The sequence below is a fragment of the Stegodyphus dumicola genome, chromosome 3, assembly GCF_044657685.1.
Source record: "Stegodyphus dumicola isolate Sdum_Otavi_A_Nest chromosome 3, ASM4465768v1".
NCBI classification, from domain to species: Eukaryota; Metazoa; Arthropoda; class Arachnida; order Araneae; family Eresidae; genus Stegodyphus; species Stegodyphus dumicola.
The window spans coordinates 11,981,468-12,007,255 of NC_140770.1; the positions used below are offsets into that span (position 1 = coordinate 11,981,468).

At 31.7% G+C, this 25,788-nt stretch overlaps 1 protein-coding gene across 1 annotated transcript in view; it reads left to right on the forward strand.

Moving 5' to 3' along the window:
- Nucleotides 1–4,973: 4,973 nt before the first annotated feature.
- The window catches only part of LOC118192202 (LHFPL tetraspan subfamily member 3 protein-like), a 215,039-nt gene continuing 194,224 nt past the window's right edge, over nucleotides 4,974–25,788 (forward strand). The window contains exon 1 of the mRNA XM_085812572.1: nucleotides 4,974–5,463. Coding sequence (XP_085668698.1) covers nucleotides 5,046–5,463 — 418 coding nt within the window. The 5' untranslated portion in view covers nucleotides 4,974–5,045. The remainder of the gene's footprint in view (nucleotides 5,464–25,788) is intronic.

The following is a 25,788-nucleotide window of genomic DNA, read 5'->3' on the forward strand; positions in this document are numbered from 1 at the left end:
TTTCAACGTTCTGAGGCTACTCGTTTTTGAGTTATGCGAGATACGTACATACGTTTGTACAGACGCCACGGAAAATTCTCTTCAGAATACATTTTAAAGCAGTTTTTTAGTTTTTTTGGAGGAAAAGAGTCTTTTATTCTGTCCTTACGTACAGATATCACGCAAAAACATCGTTAACTTGCATTCGAAAGCGGTCAAAGTGGATATTTTCGTTGAAATATGCTGCCTGAAGCTTTTCGCGATTACAATACTTCCTTTTTACTTCGTACAAGGAAGTAAAAAGAGTAAAAAAAAAATGTATGCCAACAATTAATTCTGCATTGGGAAGTCTAAAAGTATACTGTTATGCTGCTTTTAAAAGTTTTAAAACGATATTAATTTGTTTTAAAAGTTTTAAAACCTTTGCTTAAAGGCGAAGAAAATCATGCATAATAATAAACCTAAAAAGGGGAAAAAAAATGAGTTAGCCGGAGAGAAACAGAACAATGGTAACGTGCTAGCATAGCAAGAGTATAAAAGGCTTAACAAACATTTTTGGGCGACAGTTAAAATTTGAAATCTTTCAGATTTTTTTATATTTTTTAATATTTTTCATTTATTTATTTTTAATTGACATTTTGATCAGTCAGAGATTTTACAGTTATTAAAGAAAATTTATTTAATGTTGATAACACAATAATTTTCACAAGCACTTCAACATAATATTTTTATGTTTTAACCAAAGTTTAGATATTTCAAATTAAAAGAAAGCACGCACATAAAACTCGAACAATTCTAAATAGTAGAAGGAACACTTACTATGAATTTGTTGTTTTGCCGTGTTGCCAACAAATATCGTAAGAAGAATAATTTAATTTTTATTTCAAGGTTTATATAAAAAATATTGATAAAAAGTGGACTTACAATGGCTTCTGAAAGTATTATACAATATATTAAGAAGCTATAAAAAAAAAGGCTGTTTGATCTAGAAAAAAGGAAGCAACAAGTAAACCCTTTAATAATTAAGAGGAATATTAATTTATTTCATTAAAATTTACAAAAATATGAAAATATGAAAAATTGGACTAAACCGCATTGGCTTCTAAGCGACTTATATATACTTGTAGATAGATTAACCAACTTCCCGTTGCCCTCTATCGACAAACATCCAGTATCCAAGAGAAACATTAAATTTGAAAAACGCACAGAATTATTGCGCTCATTTTTCCAATTGGCAACAGTTAAGTTATCATTAACAATGGCATCAGTGATATAATGAGAAAGAATTATCAATTTGATGCCATTTCATTAAAAACATGAAATAAAAAATATCTTATCCGAATTTTGAAAAAAAAATTGCTTCGAGATGCACTGGCTCTTGTCTAGATGCACCTATTTACGAAATTTCATAGCCTATTAGCTTAAAAACGGAAGATGCACACACAGACAAACTTTTCCTTTAATTATATATTGAGATTTTTTAACTAATTGTACTTAAATGTTAACTTTAATTAAGTTTACAATTGGTCATAAAAATACTGCTTTCTTTATTTTCTACTTTTTAATAGCCAATGAAAAAAAGGCATTTTATTCAGCCGTTCTCATTTTCTTGGTGACGTAATATTACTTTTTTTCAATAATATTTTTCACTTCTCCATTATAAAGAAAGATGATTCATTTTCAGAAAATAAACCTCATTTAAAATTCAGTCTTCGAATGCCCTGTTTGAAGTAATTTTGCTAGTTGTGCTAATATTACGCATTTGGAACGAAACCAGATGGGGTTTCCATTTGTTATAAGCAATTTATTCTACTTTAAAACTGTTCGTACTTTGTTTACTATTGAAGAAAAATTGTGTCAAAATTCGAACTTTATTCAGTCAGAAACGAGAGAAATATTCAGCAAATTTTCTCAATGAGAAAAACAAACAGATCATATAATCTCCGCCGATAACATCGCGGCAAAAACGTCGCGGACGAAAACGTCGTGGAGAAAACAACGCAAGATGAAAACATCGTGGGAGAAAACATCGCAAAGAGAAAACATCGTGGTACAAAACATCGTCGTCGAAAATAAAGCGGTTCAAAAACTTCGCAGTTTAAAAACATCGTCGTCGAAAATATCGTGGTAAAAAATAAAGTATCTACAAATCATCGCATGACGATAACATCGCAGACATGCTTTAATAACTGTAAATGAATATTCCCATAAAGATTTGTGAGCGCAAAATGTAAAGAAGGATAATTTTTACTTTCACATTTTTTATTAACTAATAAATTTTTTCTGAAAAAGTAAGAAGGAAACTTAAGCATAGAAAATTAAATGCAACTTATAGATTATACTTTTCATGAAAAATTACCAGTAAAAACTTTATAAAAAATGATTTATTAATGGCCTTTGTTAGTTAACTATGTCAGTTTAAAATTTTATTAATTGCTATAAGTTGCATTAATTTGCTATGCTTAAGTTTCCTTCTTACTTTTTCAGAAAAAATTTATTAGTTAATAAAAAAATGTGAAAGTAAAAATTATCCTTCTTTCCATTTTGCGCTCACAAATCATTATGCGAATATCCATTTACAATTATTAACGCATGTTTGCGAAAAGCATGTATGAAAAAAGCATGTCTGCGATGTTATCGTCATGCGATGATTTGTAGATTCTTTATTTTTTACCACGATATTTTCGACGACGATGTTTTTAAATTGCGAAGTTTTTGAATCGCTTTATTTTCGACGACGATGTTTTTGTACCACGATGTTTTAGGACTGCGATGTTTTCTCTTTGCGATGTTCTCTCCCACGATGTTTTGTAGCACGACGTTTTCTCCGCGACGTTTTCGTCCGCGATGTTTTTGCCGCGATGTTTTCGGCTGTAACCGATCATATAAACTTATGAATTTTTCGCTATTTCGATTTAAATTACTTTGAAACTACCTAATTCTTGAGAAGTAAACTCTATCTCAAATAACGAAAATTTTCTGAAGGAGGCTAAAATTTCACTTCAACACTTCTTTCAGTAATTTTTAGTCCAAAGGGTGTTAACCCAGAAGAGCTGTTAATTTCGTTCTGGAATTTTTCGTTGGTTCACTACTAAATGTCCGTTCACTTTTCAAATTATTGCCACCAAACATTAGGGCCCCGCATTATATTTAAAAAAATTAAGTAATAAAGAATCTGCATGAACGTGTGGATATTTCTCGCGCTGCAAAAAAATAAAAGTAACACACAAAACTTTAAAGAAAACGTTCCTTTGGCGTAATATAAAATCTGAAAGCTTTCAGATTTTTTTTATTAAAACTCTTTTTTTATTACAAGTTTATGTATTATTATTATTATTATTATTATTATTATTATTATTATTATTATTATTATTATTATTATTATTTTACTTTTTTCCTCTTAAATTTCTAAATTTTAGAGATTGAAATCATTAAAAAAATTACTCTTTGTTTTGTATCATTAGTACAGATTTTTTTTTCATAAATCTCAAAACTTACACTTTGAAAGTTTCAAAATAACTAATGTTTAACTCCATAATACGAAGGCAAGAAAAGTTTATTCTTAGCAAATCTAAAAAAAGAAATTAAAGCTTTTTTTTTTTTTTTTTTTTTACTTTTTTTCTCTTAAATTTCTAAATTTTAGAGATTGAAATCATCAAAAAAATTACTCTTTGTTTTGTATCATTAGTACAGATTTTTTTTCATAAATCTCAAAACTTACACAAATCTAAAAAAAAAAAAAAAAAAAAAAAAAAAAAAACTTTTCAAACTGTTATAACCAAATATTAACCAATTATTACTAATGAAACTAAATAATGAAGAATCTGCATGTATGTTTCGACATTTTTTTTATTATCTATTTCAAATGTTGTAAGACTTTAACAAAATTTTGATTAAAAAACTCAACGATTCCAAAGCGAGCAACGGCAACTGTAAAGAAAAACACTTCTATCTCCAGCGCGCGAGACTGTGTATCGGAAATTGTAAAGATGTACTACTTCTAAATATTTTGTAATATTTTCGTCGAATTGAATTTTACATAGTTTAAGGGCGAAGAACATGATATTTAATAAATAAAAAAGAACTTTGATCCATTAATTTATTCCCTGTTTCTGGAGGTAAAGTGCAATTTTTAAACCGTTCTTTTCCAATATAAAATCTGTACAATAACGCAAGAAAGATTACAAAATAATTCACAGAAATTTTAAAATTGTTGTACGTCGCAATAAGTACGAATAGTTGCTTTTAAAAATTATTTTAATATGTTCATTCTTTATCACTGATTTTTAAAGAAAATCCCCCTGTGAGAAGTATTTCTTTCTTAAGAAATTAGAAATATATAGAGCTCTTATAACTAATACGAAATACACAGAAATTAGTAATACATACAGAACCTTTAAATTTAACTCACAGTTATAATTTCTGTATATATTACTAATTTCAGTATATTTCATATTATTTATAAAAGCTGTATATATTTCTATATAAATATAACGTATTAGTTATAGGTTACAGTTATAAGTTCTAATTACTCTCTAAACATAAAACTGAATCAAGAATGCACACATAAGACAAACATTTTCCAGTTGAATTCATATCAGTGGACGCAGTATCTTTGGCTTCGCTCTAAAGATCGTCCATAATAATATTTTATTACTTAACTAAACGCGGAAATAAGTGACCATTAATAAGAACGTAATTCCAAATTCCTTAATTAAAAACATTATGAAGATATTGGCTAATAATGCAATCGTGTTCTTTGTATCTGCTACTGCTCTGATGCACATTAAAGATGGCTGTCTTTGATGCGCAGAAAGATAAACATCGAGTTTAGCAATGGTCAGACAACTCTAAAATTCGCTGTTTCCTTTTGATACGCACCTGCGCGCTGGACCAAAAAGCTCAAACCGAAACAAGAAATCCCGCCAAGCGGAAAAACTTGGCGATCGCCGTAAACCAGGTTTCGTTTTGTTGTCGACTACCCTTCATTCACCTGCAACCATTCGCGCCAGTGTTTCCCCATCTCGCGCATCCGCTCTCGCGCCTTCGCAGACGACAGTAACACCATGACCGTCGATCCTAAGTACGAGTATGCTTCCGAATCGAGTCTCCAGCACGCAAATTACATGAAGAATTCCAAAGCCATAGGTGTCCTGTGGGGTGTCTTTACGATCTGCTTTGCCATCATCGTGGTGGTGGTTTTCATTCAGCCCCACTGGTTAGGGGACACTCAAGAAAGCAGGGGCACGGGTCACTTCGGACTGTGGCAAGCGTGCCGGATGGTACAGGATGGCCAGGATGTGATATGCGAGGGGAAACTGACCGATTTCAATTCCATCCCGACTCCGGCTTTCCGAGCTGCTACAGTTTTCATAGGACTGTCTGTTGTCATCATTTTGTTATGCATTTGCTGTATGGTCCTCTTCTTCGTCTTCCACTCGTCGACAGTTTTCCACATATGCGGGTGGATGCAGGTGTTTTGTGGTAAGTGTATTTTCCATGTATTTTGCATTCTTGTTACTTGATAGTAAAATGTCGAATGATAGAAGTCCGATTATTTTCCTGTATTTATTCACTTTTAAGAAGGTTTAGCTTGAAGCTTGCTTTTATACATACAGCAAAGTTTACTAAGTTTATTATACTGAGTAAAATAACTTTAAATAATTGCTAGAGAAGTTATTTTAATAATGCATGTTTTTTTATTAGCCCAAAGGGTTAGAAGGGTTATTAATTTCGTTTTGGCATTTTGCATCGAAAACTTTAAATGTCGGTTCATTTTTTCAAACTGTTGCCACAAAATATTACAGCCATGTATTATATTTAAAAAAATTAAATGATGAAGAATCTGTTTAATATATGTATATTTATCGCAGTGTGATAAAACGACGGTACCTAGAGCCATCTAATTTTGAATAACGTACGTTTCCACCCGAATATGAGCACCCGGAAGCCTGAATTTGGAATTTGTTTTATTCCATGTTTTGTAAATCTTTAACGAATTTTTTATTAACAAACTCAACGATTTCAAATCGAGCAATGGCAACACTCTAAGGAAATCTTCAGCGAACGAAAATGTGTATCGGAAATTCTAAGGCTCATTTTAAAATTATTTTGCGATATTGCTGTTGAACTGAATTTCACGGTTTAAGTGCGAAGAACGTGATAGTTAATAAATATAAAGGTAACCTACAAAACGTTAAAAAAGCGCCCCTATGGTTGTAATGTAAAATCTGAAAGATTTCAGACCCATTTCTTTCTTTATTTATTACCTTCAATAGATATTTAAGCTGTTTAGAAGAAATTATCTATGACAGAACATTTACGTTTTGTATATACGTATGCTATTTTCTGTAATATTAAGCAGTTAAAATTATTTGAGTTTTTTTAAAAAACATTGTATATTCGTATTGTAGAGACAAAATGTATGTGGTAGGGTTATAATCCAATATATTTCCAGTTTATACAACATGAAATTATCTAATCTTTACAAAAAATATGTGGAAAAAAAAAGATTTAAATTCATCAATTCAAGAAAGTTATAGGCATATAAATTTAAATTGTGTTTTTATCGGGGGGCAGTTATTGTAGTAAGATTTTTTTCGCTGGGTATCTTCATACGATAATTACCTGGAAAACTGCTTGCGGGAAAAAATCGAATTGTGAATATAATAGATATATTACAATAGTATATTACAATTCATTTGTGTTTGAAAATAACATAATATATTACAATTCAACTGTATTTTCTCTACAATGATTAATTAGTTATTTAATCGTTTCTGAACTTCATTTAGAACTCGAAAGCTACTATTTTTCATTTCAAAACAATTATTAATTATTGGTTAACATCAAAGTCTGAATTTGACAAGAACTAACCGGATCTCGTAAATTTATACAAAAATAATATCATAAAACATTGAAGATTTACTCCAGGTTAAAACTTAGGAAACAGACTTATCCTTTGTATTCAATATATATTTTTTAATGTTTGACCACAAATTCTATTCATTTTATTCGAAAGGCCCATCAGCGACAGAACGGTAAAGTCGTCGAACACTGGTAGTTCGGTTCGAGGTTCGAATCCCACGAACGGGCTGGCTGCATGGGCGATTTCATGGTTTGCCCATGTGTAATGTGTATACGAGTCAGTTTCCTTTGGAAAGTCTTCCACGAAGGCATTTCTTCTCTTCGCAGATAGCCATCGAGGCTTTGCCGTAGATAAACCAAACCGTTTTATTCGAAACAATTAGTTTGTTCACTCTCAAAAATTGCCAACCAGCGGCTGAGCGGTAAAGTCGCTGAACACTGGTAGTTCGGTCCGAGGTTCGAATCCCACGAACGGGCTGGCTGCATGGGCGTTTTCCTGGTTTCCCCCATGTGTAACGTATATACGAGCCAATTTCCCTTAAAATGTCCTCCACGAAGGCATCCCTCCCTTTAGGCAGATAGCCCTCGAGGCTTTACCATAATCACATACACACACTCTAAAAAATTTGTAATGGCATCTCTGTGTTCTTTCATGCATTTTTCTTCTGTACTTTTACTACTTCAGACATTTTAAAATGCTAAGACTATTTTGTAAATTACGTGCAAATCTCTTTTTTTTATATTTTCGTTAAAGTGTTATGGGATTATTATTCAATATTATCGTAATGTTATTGCAATATTATAATTATCATTTTGAATTACTAGAATAAAAAATAGAACGTAATATATAAAATAGCTTACAACATTTTGAGGCATTATTAGGAATTCTAAAGCAGTGGATCTCGGCTTATTTTGCTCCATGCACCCCTTTCTATATTGCTACACCTCCTCTCTTTCCCAAACTCGAAAAATACATACACGCATTTATTTACATTTAAATTATTTTTAAGGTATTCATAAACTAATTAAGGTTATTCATAAACTAAACTTAAATACTTAGCAGGCATAAAAGGCTGTCAGCATTATCCCAGTCCCCCCGAAACTATGAAAGTCCCCCAGGGCATGAAGTTGAAAACCCCTCTTCTAAGAGGGATTTTTTTTTTTTTTTTTTTTTTTTTTTTTTTAAGTCCGGTTAAGTCCGGTTTTTAAAATTATTTGATGCTAGCTGTTTAAGTGCTGACGGAGAATTAAAAAAGAAATAATTTTATGACTCATTAAATTACATTCCACGAACATACATTCTTCTTTACATTTATAGATTTTGTGAAACTTATAAATTTTTGATTAACAAATTCTACTATTTGAAAGGAGCAGTAGCAACACTTTTCGAAATAAAGCATTTTTAACTCCAAGGCGGGAGACTGTTGCCACCCGGAAAAATGAGTGAGAAAATTAGCCGTTTTCATAGTTTTTATTTAATATTCAGCAGAAGTCGTAGAAAGATGGGAATAGTCGAAATGACTTCCCGCGAATTTGGGAAATCGGAAATAATATATTTAATATTTGGCAATGTTATTTTTTTTTTTCCCATCATAAAACTTAGAAATTTTTTTATTAACAAACTCTAGGATTTCTAAGCGAGCAGTGGCAACACTTCTCGAAATAAAGCAGATTTTCGTCTCCATCTTGCGAGACCGTTGCCAGTCGGGAAAATGACGGCGAAAATTATCGTTTTTTTTTTTTTTTTTTTTTTTTTTGATTAATATCTCTGATTTTAGCTAATTTTTTTTGGAAAAACGTGGACGCCGACCTTTTCCATCTCGAAAAAAAATTGTAGAAATTTTGGTGACGATAGCTATAGTAGTGACTGAGTTATTAGAAGGCAACCAAACGCACAGACTTTCTACTTTACATATATATAGATGGCACCATGTTGAGCAATGAAAAATTATAAACAACAGTTACATGATAGGTAAAAAGACAAATTAGACAGTGATTTAAATTTTTAATAAAATTGGATGAATTTGGAGGGTTAAACGTCCATTGACCCAAACGAAGAAAAAAAAAAAGGGTTACTTTACGAGAAGCATTTAAAAACTTTTCACTCCTAACCTCCAAACTTTTAATGAGTTTTGTCAGACATTATTCCAAGAAAAAATCACCAGCTATTAAAAAAATTACCAGGCACCTAACAATGAAAATCCTTTTAGTTAACATTAATTTCATTTTTCCTTTAAATGACAATAATATTTAATTTTGTAAAAATTATATATACTTTCTTAATCGGAACTTTATTTTCTTTTACCAATTTCGGGCGCTAGTCCAATTTCACAATTTACATACATGCCTTCTCCTGGATTCAAACCTAGGCCCGTCGGTAGGGAAGTCAGAGTCACTAACCACTTTCCCGTCTGGGAGGCTTTGAATCTGAACTGTGCCTAACCCCTTTTTATTCTACAGAAAGGCCCACCAGCGGCCGAGCGGTAAAATCGCTGAACACTGGTAATTCGGTCCGAGGTTCGAATCCCGCGAACGGGCTGGCTGCATGGGTGTTTTCGTGGTTTTCCCCATGTGTAACGTGTATACGAGCCAGTTTCCCGTAGAAAGTCCTCCACGAAGGCATCCTTCCCCTTAGGCAAATAGCCTAGTGTGCTTTGCCATAATTAAATACACCACCACCACACCTATTCTACAGAAAGTTCCATAGAAAGTAAAGAAGAATATCTCGCCAAGCAGACTTTGTTGGCAACAAAACACACTATACACATAAGAGTGTTAATAATGTTGCAAATATCCTCAAGGAGATTTTATTTACGACAATACATAGTGTACACATAAAAAATGTAAACAAATGTTAGTTCTAAGAATGTTTACCTTGGAGAGATAAACATTTTAGGCTAATCTTTGGAATATGGTAACAGGTAGTTTGGCGACATAAAGTTTAACCCTAAAAACTAGCAGGTTGCTGTAGCAGGGTTGGTCGCCAAATTTTCGCCAAGTTACCATAATCCTAAGATTAACTATTCCAAAGATTAACCAATAGTTAATCTTATCTTTATAAATATAAACACACGGATCTGACTTTAGTCTAGTTAAATTCTTTTCTTTAAGAACTTTACATAATTCATCACACTTTTGACTTTATCCATGTACACTGCTAAAGTCCTAGCTAGTAACCTTTATCGCCTTACCAAAATGTCGCCAAACTACCTGTTAGATAGTTGATCTTATCTTTATAAATATAAACACAGGTATCTGACTTTAGTTAAATTCTTTTCTTTAAGAACTTTACATAATTCATCACACTTTTGACTTTATCCATGTACACTGCTAAAGTCCTAGCTAGTAACCTTTATCGCCTTACCAAAATGTCGCCAAACTACCTGTTAGATAGTTGATCTTATCTTTATAAATATAAACACAGGTACATGACTTTAGTTAAATTCTTTTCTTTAAGAATTTTACATAATTCATCACACTTTTGACTTTATTCATGTACACTGCTAAAGTCCTAGCTAGTAACCTTTATCGCCTTATCAAAATGTCGCCAAACTACCTGTTACCATATTCCAAAGATTAGCCACATTTTAATATCGTTTAAAATTGCTTTCAAATAGGTTTTTCGTTTCCCTTCTCCACGTAAATTCCGCAAGATAACTTTCCAAGCCGTTTCTCTGTATTTCGTATTTCGCCATTAGACGCTACTCCACAGTCTTTCTATTTTTTTGTGTGCGAGTTCTGGTTTTCGGATCGACACTTTCAACTTTTGACTTCAACGATTCACTTTGAAATATTCGAAACTTTCCTCTTTCAGTTTTCCAGTGCAGTATGATTTCTAAGAATCCGAATATATTATAGTTCCTTTTTCGATATTTTCCTTAATTCCTTCTGATATAAGACTCGTGGATCGGTTTAGGAAACAGTCGTTTGTTCCACGGCAAATTTCTACCAGAGATCCACTGTTGTGGTCGAATCCGTCCCGCATTATTTTTGCGCTTTGTGGAACAAACATATTTTCATCCATTTCGACGATCACATCAGGTCCTCCTACTTTCCGTTGTTGACGTTTAAGTAAGCAAAGAATAACACAGACCTCGTGAGAGTAGTTATTCCAGTCAACAACTGTTTTGTGATTGATTTCCAGCTGCTTTTCCCACTATTTAACTGAAGTTAATTCTTCGCTGCAATTATAAATAAACCTCACACACTTCAAGACACATTAGTGTTTAAATGCTTTAGTTAAACATTCATTTCATGCTCTTTAATTAAGACGCATACATAAGTTTTCTTGTAAAAGTTTTGTTTGGTTTGCAAGTGAAAATATAAAATATCACTTTGTGGCTTAAAATTTAGTACACAGAAATATATTACTGCAAATATTGAAAAGAGGATCTTTCGAAATGAGAAATTTCCTGTCATTTTTATAACGATTCGTAAATATACCTGTATCATTTTTACGTACGTCGATTGTATCATTTTTGGCGACTTTATCGCCTTCCCCGGCGAAATGGAAAAGTACCAATTTTTTTGTGTTTCTATATATGCACATTTCGAAAAAAAAAGGGGGGGAGGACAGTTCTATATCTCTCCTTCTACTGGGCCGATTGACGAAATTCAACTTGCGTTTTTCATGTCCCGAAAGCTCGACTTAGGATATGTATTAGATTTATATATAGCACTGTTCTAATTTAAATTTGAATTTAACAAACATTCTCTATTCGTAAAAAGCAAATTTAAAATTAATAAATTTAAATGAAATGTAATGCAAACAAATAAATGATTAATTATTGCTGCGAACTAATCTACAATATCATTTAAATTCTGAGAGCATATGTAAATCAAGTGCAAGTATCAAAATCCATGAATAAGTATAAAATTAAACTTCCAAAAATAATTTAGTACAAAAATTTACATATTGAAGCGTTTTAAAATTTGTCATCTTTTTTTTTTTTTTTTTTTTTTTTGGGGGGGGGGGAGCGATAATAACGCCAAACGATGCACTTTGTTAAAATTATTTGAAATTATGAAAGGATCTCCTTTTTTCCGCTCGTATACAATGGAAAAAAGAAAGGAAAACGGATTGCTATCAATTTAAAGAAGTTCGCCATGTAAATTATTCTTGGCGAAATCTGGGGGGGGGGGAAATAGGCCGAAATAAATTTTTGAATTTCTCCGTAAATACCGCGCCAAATTTTACAAAATTTAATACTCAGGCATAATTTGAGTCGTAGAATCGAAATGGCCTTGCATAGTATACATACTTTTTAGCGATCAGGTAATTTCATACATGTTCTTTTTAACGACTTCAAAGATTCACAAAGTTTTCCTGCATTTTCGTGCAAATTTTTCTATTTTATATGAAAAATTATTTGCATGTTTCGTATATAAATTTGCCCTGTAAAAGCAAATTTCTGTACACGTTTGTTCCACTATTTTTCCGGAAACTTCCGATCGTGATTTTAGCTAATAAGCACTTGACTAGTTATTAATTTAATGTAGGTAAATATTCCAGGGGAAAAAAATCACCTTTAAGTTCAGTGACAGAATGAATGGAGCAGATTTAATGTGTGGGTTCAATCAAAAAGAAGTATCGATGAACAAAGTCTGTTTAAATAAGGGTGCGACTCCCATTTTTCTTAACCAAATTGTAACAGTGGAGAACCGAACACAGCGTTCATTACCAACAAAGCGCTCCATTAGGGAATCTTTTTTTGTGCTGGATGGCGGACTCATTGTGTCATTAATGCATTTTAACACTGTCATTAGTCTGTGCTACCATTGTTGGAATCAAAACTCGCGGACTTGCCTAAAACCACTTTCGTCTCTCAAATTCATCTCTGAAATGGTCACGCCTTACCGACCCAGAGTTTGATGTCAGCACGACTTGGGTTGTCCAATTAATGGAAGCTATTATTTGGGTTCGTTCAACCAATTCTTCACCAATAAAAGATAAGCTAGCATTAAGAGTTAAAAAAAAAAAAAAAAAAAAACTTTACGCTGTTTGTATTAACATCATTAACCAAGAATAATGTATGGAGCAGTTCTTGCTTCTGGCTGTTCCTCAGTGCATTTCGGAACAATGTTATTAAAAGGAACTTATTTGTTATTTTCAAAGACCGTGTATGAATTTATAATTCTGCTCACGTCTCCGCTGGAAATCCTCTTTTAAAATAAAATGTGTACATTTTTCTTCTGTATATATATATAAAGAAAAAAGTCTGTTTGTTTGTTCGCTAATAATTCAGTCAGTACCATAGCTATCTTCAGCAAACTTTCTACAGTTCTTTTCTGGGTCCTGGAAAAGCTCAACGTCCATTTTTTTCTAAAAGAAAGTAGCTAAAATCATAGATATTAATTAAAAACTCGGAAATACGAAGATTTCCGCCCTCATTTTTCCGAGTGGCAACAGTCTCGCAAGCTAGAGATGAAAAATCTGCTTTATTTCGAAAGTTGTTGCCACTGCTCGCTTTCAAATTCTAGAGTTTGTTAATAAAAAAATTCTAATCTTTACGATGAAAAAGAAATAGCTGTGCCAGACATTAAATACATTATTCTCGATTCCAAGAAAACAGCGGCAAGCCATTTCGACTGTTTCCGTCTTCGTACGACTTTAATCAGCCGAGATATTAATTAAAAACTCTAAAAACGCTAATTTTCTTACTTATTTTTCCGAGTGGAAACAGTCTCGCGAGCTGTAGATAAAAATGCTTTATTTCGAAAAGTGTTGCCACTGCTCGCTTTCAAATCCTAGAGTTTGTTAATAAAAAATTTCTAAGTTTTACGATGAAAAAAAAATAACATTGCCAAATATTAAATATATTATTCCCGATTTCCAAAATTCGGGGGAAGTCATTTCGACTTTTCCCCTCTTTCTACGACTGCTGCAGAAATATTAAGTAAATACTATGAAAACAGCTAATTTTCGCACTGATTTTTCCGGGTGGCAACAGTCTCCCGCCTTCAAGTTAAAAATGCTTTATTTCGAAAAGTGTTGCTACTGGTCGCTTTCAAATAGTAGAGTTTGTTAATCAATAATTTGTAATTTTTACAAAATCTGTAAATATAAAGAAGAATGTATGTTCGTGTGTTTGTTGTTTGTTCGTGTTATTGATGCCTGATTAACTATGATCACTTTTTTGGCCACATTTAATCGACTAAAATTGAATATAGGTGAAATATTGGATGGAACTTGAGCTTTTATGACAGTTTGATTAGAAAGACGAAATTCATTCAAAACTGTTTGCCATCGTTGCTGATATAATGAGAGAGAATTCGTTTATTTTTCTTTCGTAATTTTTTGTGGTTCCATATTCCATCAAACTGAAAAATGTCAGGCTACGAATCGTGTTTTTTTTTTTTTTTTTTTGCATATTTATTAGAGAAGGTTTGCAGCGGTATCGTTTTCTCTGTTCTTAGATACATTACTCTCAATTGAACTTAACTGGCATCGGGTACATCGACTAGTAAAACATAAGCTAGCATTAAAAGTTATCAAAAATGCTTTACGCTGTTTATATTAACATCATTAACTGAGAAATGCATGGAATAGTTCTTGCCTCTGGCTGTTCCTCGATATGCAGTTTGGGAAAACGTTATTAAAAGGAACTTACTCGTTGTTTTCAAACACTGGTTTTGAATTTATAATTCTGTTAGCATCTCTGGTGGAAATCCTCTTTGAAAACGGAACGTGTATATTTATTTGAAGGTAAAGGAAGAATTAAGTATGTTCTTGAACCAGTGGAAAGTGAAAGAAGTACCAGACAAATTATTCACACAGAGAAAAGACGTTTTTAAAAAGAAATTAAAATTTGTTTCGGCAGGATTACAATTATTTTCGCCAGTTGTCAAATAATGGGATGAGATTTATGTCAGAATAAGACGATCTACAAAAATAGTTTTAGAAACACGCTGATGTCCGACTGGTACAGCGTTATGATCAGTCTGAAGAAGAAGAAAAAAAAAAAAAAAAACTGAATCCATTTCCTTGAAACACGTTCGATAATCTCCTTAAAGTTTCGCATAGGAAAACGTGTGATTAGATTGCTATCGTCTTAAAATAATTAAAATAATCAGTTACATATGTAGTATGTCTACACAGTTTTTATCAAACAGTTCCAATAAAGCAGTAACTTATTTGCAATGAAATAATGATCTCCTTATGAAAGAAAATTTGAATAGAATTTCCTTATTAGGTTAAAAGGGACATTAATCCCGGATGTGATATTAGACTCGAAACGGCCTTTTCTGTTGAATCACTGTAAACGGCATATCACTTTTCGTATGGTTGACCACCAAATATTACCTCTTTATACTATTTTTAAAGGATATAAATAATGAAGATCAGGGCCAATCTTTGGAATATAGTAACAGGTAGTTTGGCGACATTTTAGTAAGGCGATAAAGGTTACTAGTTAGGACTTTAGCAGTGTACATGGATAAAGTCAAGAGTGTGTGCAATGCCATTTTTGTGCAATTCTGGGATGTTTTTTTAAGTGAAAATAAGTCGACGTGTACATGGATGGTACCGTGTATGTGCAATTCTTAAAAACGCGGCAAGCAGTGGGCGATTCTGCACTTCCTCCCGATTTCGCACCTAAACTTCGTCATGATTAAGCACTTTTGTTACATAAAAGTTCTAGCATAAGCGTAATTCGGCTAGAAGATTGTTGAAAAAAATGTTGAGTAAAAAAAAAAAAAAAAAAAAAGCTTTTACGTCGTGAGAACAAAATGGCGTCCATATAAAAACTAGCAGGTTGCTGTAGCAGGGTTGGTCGCCAAATTTTCGCCAAAAAATCGCCAAGTTACCATAATCCAAAGATTAACCAAGATCAGCTTTATTGTATGCATGTTCTCGCACTGTGGTACCTAAAGGCCATCCAGTTTTGAATAACTTAGTCCTCCACCCGAACATGAGTACTTGGAAGAACAAATTTGGAATTCGTTTTATCTATTTCATATTTTGTGAAACTTCAACAAATTTTTTTATTAAAAAACGCAACGATTCCAAGCGAGCAGTGGCATTTACTGTACGGAATAAAAACCACTTTATCTCCAGCGCGTGAGACAATCTAAGATGCACTGTTTTTAAATATTTTGTGATTTTGCTATTGAATTGAATCTTTTGTGGCGTAAGTATGAAGAATGTAATATTTAATGAACAAACTTAGCACACAATTCTAATAGTTGAAAGATAAAAGTAGTTTGGTAAGGTAGCTTACTAATATTGATTTGATAAACTGAGAAAAGACTGGAAAAAAAAAAAAAAAATACTGAAAGTTTTCAGATTTTATATTACGCCCAAAGGGCCATTTTTTAACGTTTTGTTTATTACCTTTACTTATTAAATATCATGTTCTTCGCACTTAAACCATAAAATTCAGTTCAACAGGAATATCGCAAAATATTTAAGGGGTGTTGGAACCCCAAAATCTTCAAAAAATTGTGATTTCGGATTTTTGCATTTTCAAATTCTCTACACTTTTATCTTTCTAAAAATACAATTCTTTAATTTCTATGAAAATTAGAACTGTAAAAAAATTTAGTTTTAATTTGTCATCTACTGCTTTGATCAATGAGGATTTTGACGTAAAAACGCGTTTTTCTCCAAACGTGATTTTTTTTATACTCGATGTACCTTTTTTCAGGATCTACTGCTCACAAATATCTAAACTTTTTGTGGCTTATTCATTAGGTTCCCTAATATTTACTGAAATGAGCTTTTTGTAATAAACTTAGAAAAAAAAAATTTTTGATTTTTTTTCTTTTTTTTTTTTTTTTGTGTGTGTGTGTGTGTGTGTGTGAGAAAAGTGCTAAATTTTACTATGCCTAACAAAATATTCTGTAATTTACTTAAAAATTAAAAATTCTTCAAAAGCTCATTTCAGTATAATCACATAAGGTATACTTTAATGACAGAAAAAATTTCAAGCTTGTATCTACAGCAGATTTCGAGAAAAGGTACATCGAAAATGGGCAATTTAACATTGTCGGTATAGAGGTTTCTGATACGCCTTTTAACAGAGCCTATGATTAGAATTTCTGATACACAGTTTCTTGCGCTGAAGATGAAAATGTCCCCCCCCCATACAGTGTTGCCATTGATCGCTTTGCAATCGTTGAGTTTCTTAATCAAAAACTCATAAATGCTTTACAAAATTCCGGAAATTTTAACTGGTTAAATAATGCGGATTGTCGACTTTTGTCAAAAATTTCGCTTTAGAAATTTTACGAATAAATAATGCAACTAGTAAGTTTTTAGGACTTTCCTAGCCGTTGGCGGGCACTTCGCCGACTTAAGCTTGGCCACTACTAAGCCCGAATTTGGTGGTCACTTGACTGTAGAAGCACCTAATAGGATGTTTTCTTCGAAATTCGAACCTGAAAATTAAAAAATATATATATGATGTACCAGCTTTTGTCCGGAATAAATAGATTAGTGAAGATGTAGTCGTAGCTTAAATTATCAGACGATAAGTTTAAAAAACAGGATCCATTTATTATTGGTCAGGAGAAATAGCAATTTGTAACAGAACTATTTAAGTGTAATTGAACTATTTTATTTAACGCCATGAACTCATGAACTGTAACCGAACTATTTTATTTAAACGCCATCTAGTGGCGATATAAAAAAAACGTCAGTCGACCTCCAGCCGCCATGATGATAGTTTACAATGTCTCTGTCATTCTAATGTTTGATGTTCCATTTGGTATATTTTTCATTTTTATGTATATTTCTTTTGTTTGTAACCGTTCCTGTGTGCTCTGTTAATAAATCCTTTTAAAGCTAGCCGGCATTAGTGTCTATTGAGGAACGGCTACATCACAAAGTACAAAATTCATATCTCCGGAGTAAATAAAAAATAATTACTAATAACTTTTTGTATGAAGTTTACTTCATTGTTACATTAAAGATAAGCCCCGATATTCCTTTTGCGAGTCCTTTTATAGCCTCTGGAAAGGCGGAGCTTCCAAGAAATGACGTCAGCCTCGTCAGCCAATCTAGTTCGCTTTAAATATTTCCAGAACATTCTATAACTGTACCTGTAGAAAAGGCGGGAAAAACAACTTGACTACGGGGCTGTGGATTTAATTCCACGTACTTACAAACAAGAGACCGTCGCCATTAAAAATGAAAAGAACGTACAGTTAGAATTTTAAATGTATTCTTGACTATAGAATTTTATTATTACAAATATATATACCTTTTAACCTTCAATATATAATTCTTATAAGTTTGCCTAATGTTTGGCACCTCCATATAGTTACTTGGTTCCGTCACAAAATTCATAGAATGTTGCTATAACCTTCTGTTATTGTTTTCCGAACTTTTTCAGGTATATTAAAATAATAACATTTCAGGGGATACATTGTAAAGACATTAAGATATTTTAAAGCAGGAGTCATGAAAAATGAGTAGTGCTCTCGCCGGGACTCGAACCTCTCGAATACGCGCCGAACATGCTGACTATTACACCACGAAGGCATGCTAAGTAGGTGGGAGAAACTGTTGTAAATTAATCAAGCATTTGAGAATAAATAAATAAAATGTTTTTCTAACTCATTTCTGGCAACTCTAAAAAATGCCAAGACACACGGTCGTCAAACACGTAAACTATGTTAATCACGTGATATTGATATAGCCCATGATCCTCTTGTTCTTTAGATTTTCTTAAGCTTCTGTATGTGCTTGTGTTAACAAGAATGGATTTACCGCTTATATTATTTTAGTTGCAATTCAATAAATATGTTATTAGTGTTTAAATTTGCATCGTATTTTTTATGAATAAATCCCTCATCATAATCATCAATAGTTTCGGAGACTCAACTGCTGCTACTGACTGCGCAAAAGGTAAGCTGATTTTGCTATCTTTATTCTTCAGGAACACCTTATATACTCCACCTTTAAGGGGACTCATACACCTTAAACCCCATAAGATGTTCGAATAGGTGACTGTTGCAAGAATTGGAATAACTTATTTATTTTAAAAGCAATTACTACAACTTTTTACAGCTGACTACATAATATAGCTGCTTTCTGGAATAGTAATCAGAAAGTTTGTGTTGCCACAAATATTTTTATAATGTAATCCGCTTTGTTACAACAGTTTTCGTCATGTTTCCAACTTGCGCGCACAGTTTAAAACATTGTTTCATAATTTAATTCCATATTTAATATATAGCTTTTATAACATTTGGAAACAACTGTGAACCTAAAATTCTAAAAATTTCATGCTAAATTTTTATTTTATTTAGAGTTCAGTTTATAAAATGTATTTTATTAAAAAATTTTTTAATGTTTTCGTCCATAAAATTTTTCGATATTAAAATATTCATCAGATTGTTGGTTCAGTTAGAAAGTAGTGCCCATATAAAGAATTCCATCTAATTTCAAGTATATACCATTAGCCATTTTTAAAATATCGTGCGCGCAAGGTGGAAACATGGCGAAATATTTTGTCACAAAGAGGATTAAATTACAAAAATATTTGTGGCAACACAAACTTTCTGGTTACTATTTTCCAAAGCAGCTGTATTATGTAGTCAGCTGTAAAAAGTTGGAAGTAGTTGCTTTTAAAATAAATAAAATATCCCAATTCTGGCAACAGTCACATATTCGAAGATCATAAGGGGTTTAAGGTGTGTATGAGTCCCCTTAAAAGGGCGACTGGCGATTAACGGACCCTATCGCCAAATCCTGCTGATGGAGAATCATCATTCCCCTCATTTTTTAGTTCGGGCGCCACTGTAGACACATTAGGTTATTTGGAAGCAGAAATTATGAAAAATGAGTTGTACCCTCGCCGGGACTCAAACCTCGGATCTCTCGAATAAGCGCCAAGCGTGCTGACCATTACACCACGAAGGCATGCTAAGAAGGCGTGAGAAATACCTTATAACATTACTTTGCGCTAGTTTAAAAAAATTGTTAAAAGTAATTTTAAACTTATGAGGGGTGATAAAACAGTGTAAGAATTGTTTACACATTAAGAAAGTATATTCATGTAAAAATTGTAGAAATTCCTACTTCGACGGGTATGAAGTTTTATAAAGCTGTCATAAAGTGGCAACAAACAAAACTGAATGTAATAACAATAAAAATTATGAATAATTGTGTAAAAATTGTAAAGAGTATTAAAAATATGCTTTTTTTTTTTTTTTTTTTTTTTTTTTTCCCTTTGTATAAACCACGTTACGTAGAGCAACTATTTTCAACAGGTAGTACGTAAGAGAAAAATAGGCGGTACGCCAAAAAACAACGTATTTTTAGCCCAAACGGCGTTAGCAAGAAGGGCTATTAATTTCAAAGCGACATTTTGCGTCGATTCGCCTTTCAAAATGTTGCCACTAAATATTATCGCTATGTATTATATTTAAAGAAATGAAGCAATGAAGTAACTGCATGAATGTTCCTAACATAGTGAAAAACGACGGTAAATAGAGCCATCCAATTTTGAATAACCTAGTCCTCCAACCGAACATGGGCCCTTGGACGGCCGAATTTTGAATTTCGAATTTGTTTTATCTATTTCAAATTTTGTAAATTTTTAACGAATTTTTGATTAACAATATCAACGATTTCAAAGCAAGTAAGGCCAGCACTGTACGGGGGAAAAAAAATATCTCCTTGTGCATCGGATTTTCTAAAGATATGCTGTTTTAAAATATTTTATAGTATTGCTGTGGAATTGAATTTTATGCTTATATTATATTTTATATTATCAACCGGTGCGAAGAACATGGTATTTAATAAATAAAGGTAACACACAAAGCGTTAAAAACGCCCTTTTGAGGGTGATATAAAATCTGAAAGTTTTGAGATTTTATTTTTTTAAATTTTTAACTGTTAACTTCAAAATCTCGTAAGAAAAAGAACAATTGATAGAAATTTCCTGTGTTTGAATTCGAACTGAAGGTTCGGGCCCACCAGCGGCCGAGCGGAGAAGACGCTGAACAGTGGTAGTTCGGTCCCAAGGTTCGAATCCCGCGAACGGGCTGGCTGCATGGCCTTTTTCGTGGTTTTCTCCATGTGTAACGTGTATACGAGTCAGTTTTCCTTAGAAAGTCTTCCATGAAGGCATCCCTCCCCTTAGGCAGATAGCCCTCGAGGCTTTGCCATAATCACACACACACACACAAACTGAAGGTTTTAAAAATAACAAACTTGTTAACTTTTTGGCTGAACCGAAACAAAGAATTTAAAGGCATCTCAAATGAAGCTATTAAATTTCTGCTGCATTTTTTGACAACGTATTTGTGTGAACAAGGCTTTTCTTGCATGTTTTATTTGAAAAATAAATACAGAACAAAATTAAAAGTGGATCCTAATTTACGGTTAAAGATAAGTGAAATAAGACCAGACGTAAAGAAACTAGTCTTTCTTAAACAGATCCAAATTTCACACTAAATTTTAGTGGATGATTAAAATGTTAACCAATTTGTAATCTAACATTTTTTATGTGTCCATATGTAATACAAATAGCTGACAGGTTGTGCAAATGGCAAAATATGTATATAGTTTTAAAAATAGATGCTACGCATTAGCCAAAAGTTTGAGAACCGGTAACCTTGAGTCATCAAATTCTGAATAACTTAGTCCTCCACCTAAACATGCGCAATTGGAAAGCCAAATTTTTAAATTTCGAATTTGTTTTGTTATCTCTTTCATAAACTATATTCAAAACTTTTATTACCTTTTTCATCATATTTTGTAAAACTTTAACGGATTTTTGATTCATTGGCAACACTACGGGGGGAAAAAAAAAAAAAATATCTCCAGTGCACAAGACTGTTTATCGAAAATTCTGAAGATATGATTTTTATAAATATCTGGTGATTTTATTGTTGAAATGAATTTTATGTGACGTATGTGCGAAAATCGTGATATTTAATAAATAAAGATGACACACGAAGCCTTAATAATTAAAAGATAAATATTTTTGCTAGTATCTTACTAAGAAAACTGAATACTGATATGATAAACTGAGAAAAAAGTGAAAAAAGTACAAAAGTTTATGCCAACACTTTAACACTGCATCGGGAATTCTAAATTTCGTGAAATTAAATGAAATGTTTTGGTTTTTACTGGGTGGCCGTCAAAATCTGAAACTTTTCCGATTTATTTATTTATTTATTTAGAGTACTAGTCAGCCTAACAAATAACTTTAAAATGAAAATTATGTTTACATTTATTTTATATTACAACTTCTCCTTTCTGATTCTTATGAACTTTATGAACTTTTTTCATTTGTGGATATTATATTCTCTTATTAAAATCGTGATCCAAGTAAAATAATGTTGAATATCGTATTTTTACTTCCTTGTACAAAGTAAAAAGGAAGTATTGTAATCGCAAAAAGTTTCAGGCAGCATATTTCAACGAAAATATCCATTTTGACCGCTATCGAATGCAATTTAACGATATTTTTGCGTGATATCTGTACGTAAGGACAGAATAAAAGACTCGTTTCCTCCAAAAAAATGATAAAACTGCTTTAAAATGAATTCTGAAGAGAATTTTCGTTGCGTCTGTACGAATGTATCTCGCATAACTCAAAAACGAACGTTGCCTCAGAACGTTGAAATTTTGTATATAGGACTGCTATAACATGTAGATGTGCACCTCGTATTTTGGTTGGAATCGGCTGCACCAAACGTATATAAATATACTTATATATATATCCACTATGTTACCCGGCTCAGTAATCTCCGTTGCTTTACTCTTATATGTTTGTAAATTGTACATTTTTTGCTTTAAAACTGATTGAATTATGTTGTTTTTATCTTCCGGTTAAGGTTTTTATGCCTTTAGTAAATCTGTATGCAATATTTTTAGAATTATCAACAATTTTAAAGTTGTTTAAGTGCCGCTATGCCTTTATTTTATGGCGGCCGTTGATTGTTTACATTTGAAACAGCAGAGTAGTGGATTTGTTGCCAATCTAGAGAAACTTAATTTCGCAACAACAAAGATAACGCCTTCATTTATTATCGCCAATTAAATCATGCTTAATTCTTTCTGGAATTTTTTCGTTTAAATAAGTGTTTGAGATTTACTTCGTAATTTTTAATATAGATATTTTGAGGTTTTATGTATTTTTGCCTTCTCGCGAAGTGAGAACTGAATTAATTGAATGAGAAATACTCAATCGTCTGTGAAAACTGTTCCTTTTTTGTTTTGTTTGCTTAATTTCTTTTATACATCATTCTAGCTTTATTATGGTATTTGAATAGAACATGTGGCAGCGATTAGATAATTCTATTCTTTAAATGATATAAATTTTGTGCATTATGAGTTATGATATGAACGAAATATAATACTGTGAAGTGAATCTAGCGCCAGAGTGTCGCTATGGTAAACAAATAGAGTGAATTTTAAAGAATGCTTTTATTCTATTGTGGTTTATGCGCTGTCGGCAAAGTAGATTTAATTCAATCCAATAAGTTTAAATGAAATGCAATAAAAATGCGTATAATTTAATATTCCGTACAAGGAAGTCATGTGGTGTACACATCAGATTTTTTAAGTCCGATTAATAAGCACTTTTAGAGAGAATAAATGAATTTCAAATTACTAGCTTTTCGAAAGTTTTTTTGTCTCGCTCGGCAGTATTTCACATTCAAATCTCGGAGAAATATTTAACACTTATTGCTGAGCAGATATTCATCGCTGTTAGTCGTTGTAATTTACAGAAATATGTTGATAATTAATCTTAAATACAATAATAAAAAATTTAGACGTAAATATAAGCGTAATGATAATGAAGAAAGTGATTTCTTGAAAAATTGTGAAACAAGCTCACTGTTTAGTGAAAGGAAACTCGCCATTAATTATGTCTTTTCTTCTCTTTTTACACGAAACGCCTTTCTACTTGATATTCTAGTGAAGCAAGGAACATCTCAATCTGCTTTCGAATTCCAAATTATTCTTTATTGCTGATGCTTGACACATTGCTCAGTTGTCAACGAAGACTAGAACGTTAGAATAATTTACGTTCTGTTTCTTAAGAGATATTGCCATTCTTTTGTTTTCGAATTTGTGTATTTTATTCTAATTTATGTAGCAATCGAACAGATCTGTAGTGTTGAATTCGTAATTGCATTAACGTCAGATCGGTTAGATAAATAAGAGGTCGTTTGGATGAAGTCAGAGTACACCTTGAAATTCGAAAGTGAAATTCGATATTTTAGAGTTTCGTAACGTGGAACACCTACTTAGAACATATTCCGCAATGGTAAAATTATATTTAGTTACTGTATAAGGTATTTCACCCGCCTTCGTGGTGGTCTGGTATCCCAGATGTCCGTGGTTCGATTCCCGGCGAAGCTTTGCTCATTTTACATCTTGCCTGCTTCCAAACATACCTTATAGAGACATTAGATATGTTTTTGAAAGCAGGCAAGATAAAAAAAATTAACAACGCCTTATCCGGGAATCGAACCACGGACCTCTGGGATACCAGTCCAGAGCGCAGAACCACTACACCACGAAGGCACGCTAGGAAGGCGGGAGAAATACTTTATATACTCCTCCTTTTAAAGGACGAGTGGTGTTTTTAGGGGACCCAATCACCAAATCCTGGGGAGAAATCATTATCCACCATCCTTTTAGTTTGGGCGCCACTGTAAAGGCATTAGGTGTTTTTTTTTTTTTTTTTTTTTTTTTTCTAAGCCAGCAAGATGAAAAGTTAGCGAATGCCTTCGCCGGGAATCGAAACATAGACCTCTGGAATACCGGTCCAGCGTACAGAACCACTACACCACGAAGGCACCCTAGGAAAGTGCCTAATTTAATAATAAGTGGAATAATAATAATAATAAGTGGAATAATAATAATAAGTGGAATAATAATAAGTGGAATAATAATAATAAGTGGAATAATAATAAGTGGAATAATAATAATAAGTCGAATAATAACAATAATAATAATAAGTGGAATAATAATAGTAAGTGGAATAATAATAATAATAATAAGTGGAATAATAATAATAATAAGTGGAATAATAATAGTAAGTGGAATAATAATAATAATAATAAGTGGAATAATAATAATAATAATAAGTGGAATAATAATAATAATAAGTGGAATAATAATAATAAGTGGAATGATAATAATAATAATAATAATAAGTGGAATAATAATAATAATAATAATAATAAGTGGAATAATAATAATAATAATAAGTGGAATAATAATAATAATAATAAGTGGAATAATAATAAAAATAAGTGGAATAATAATAAAAATAAGTGGAATAATAATAATAAGTGGAATAATAATAATAAGTGGAATAATAATAATAAGTGGAATAATAATAATAATAAGTGGAATAATAATAATAAGTGGAATAATAATAATAAGTGGAATAATAATAATAAGTGGAATAATAATAATAATAAGTGGAATAATAATAATAATAAGTGGAATAATAATAATAATAAGTGGAATAATAATAATAATAAGTGGAATAATAATAATAATAAGTGGAATAATAATAATAATAAGTGGAATAATAATAATAATAAGTGGAATAATAATAATAATAAGTGGAATAATAATAATAATAAGTGGAATAATAATAATAATAAGTGGAATAATAATAATAATAAGTGGAATAATAATAATAATAAGTGGAATAATAATAATAATAAGTGGAATAATAATAATAATAAGTGGAATAATAATAATAATAAGTGGAATAATAATAATAATAAGTGGAATAATAATAATAATAAGTGGAATAATAATAATAATAAGTGGAATAATAATAATAATAAGTGGAATAATAATAATAATAAGTGGAATAATAATAATAATAAGTGGAATAATAATAATAATAAGTGGAATAATAATAATAATAAGTGGAATAATAATAATAATAAGTGGAATAATAATAATAATAAGTGGAATAATAATAATAATAAGTGGAATAATAATAATAATAA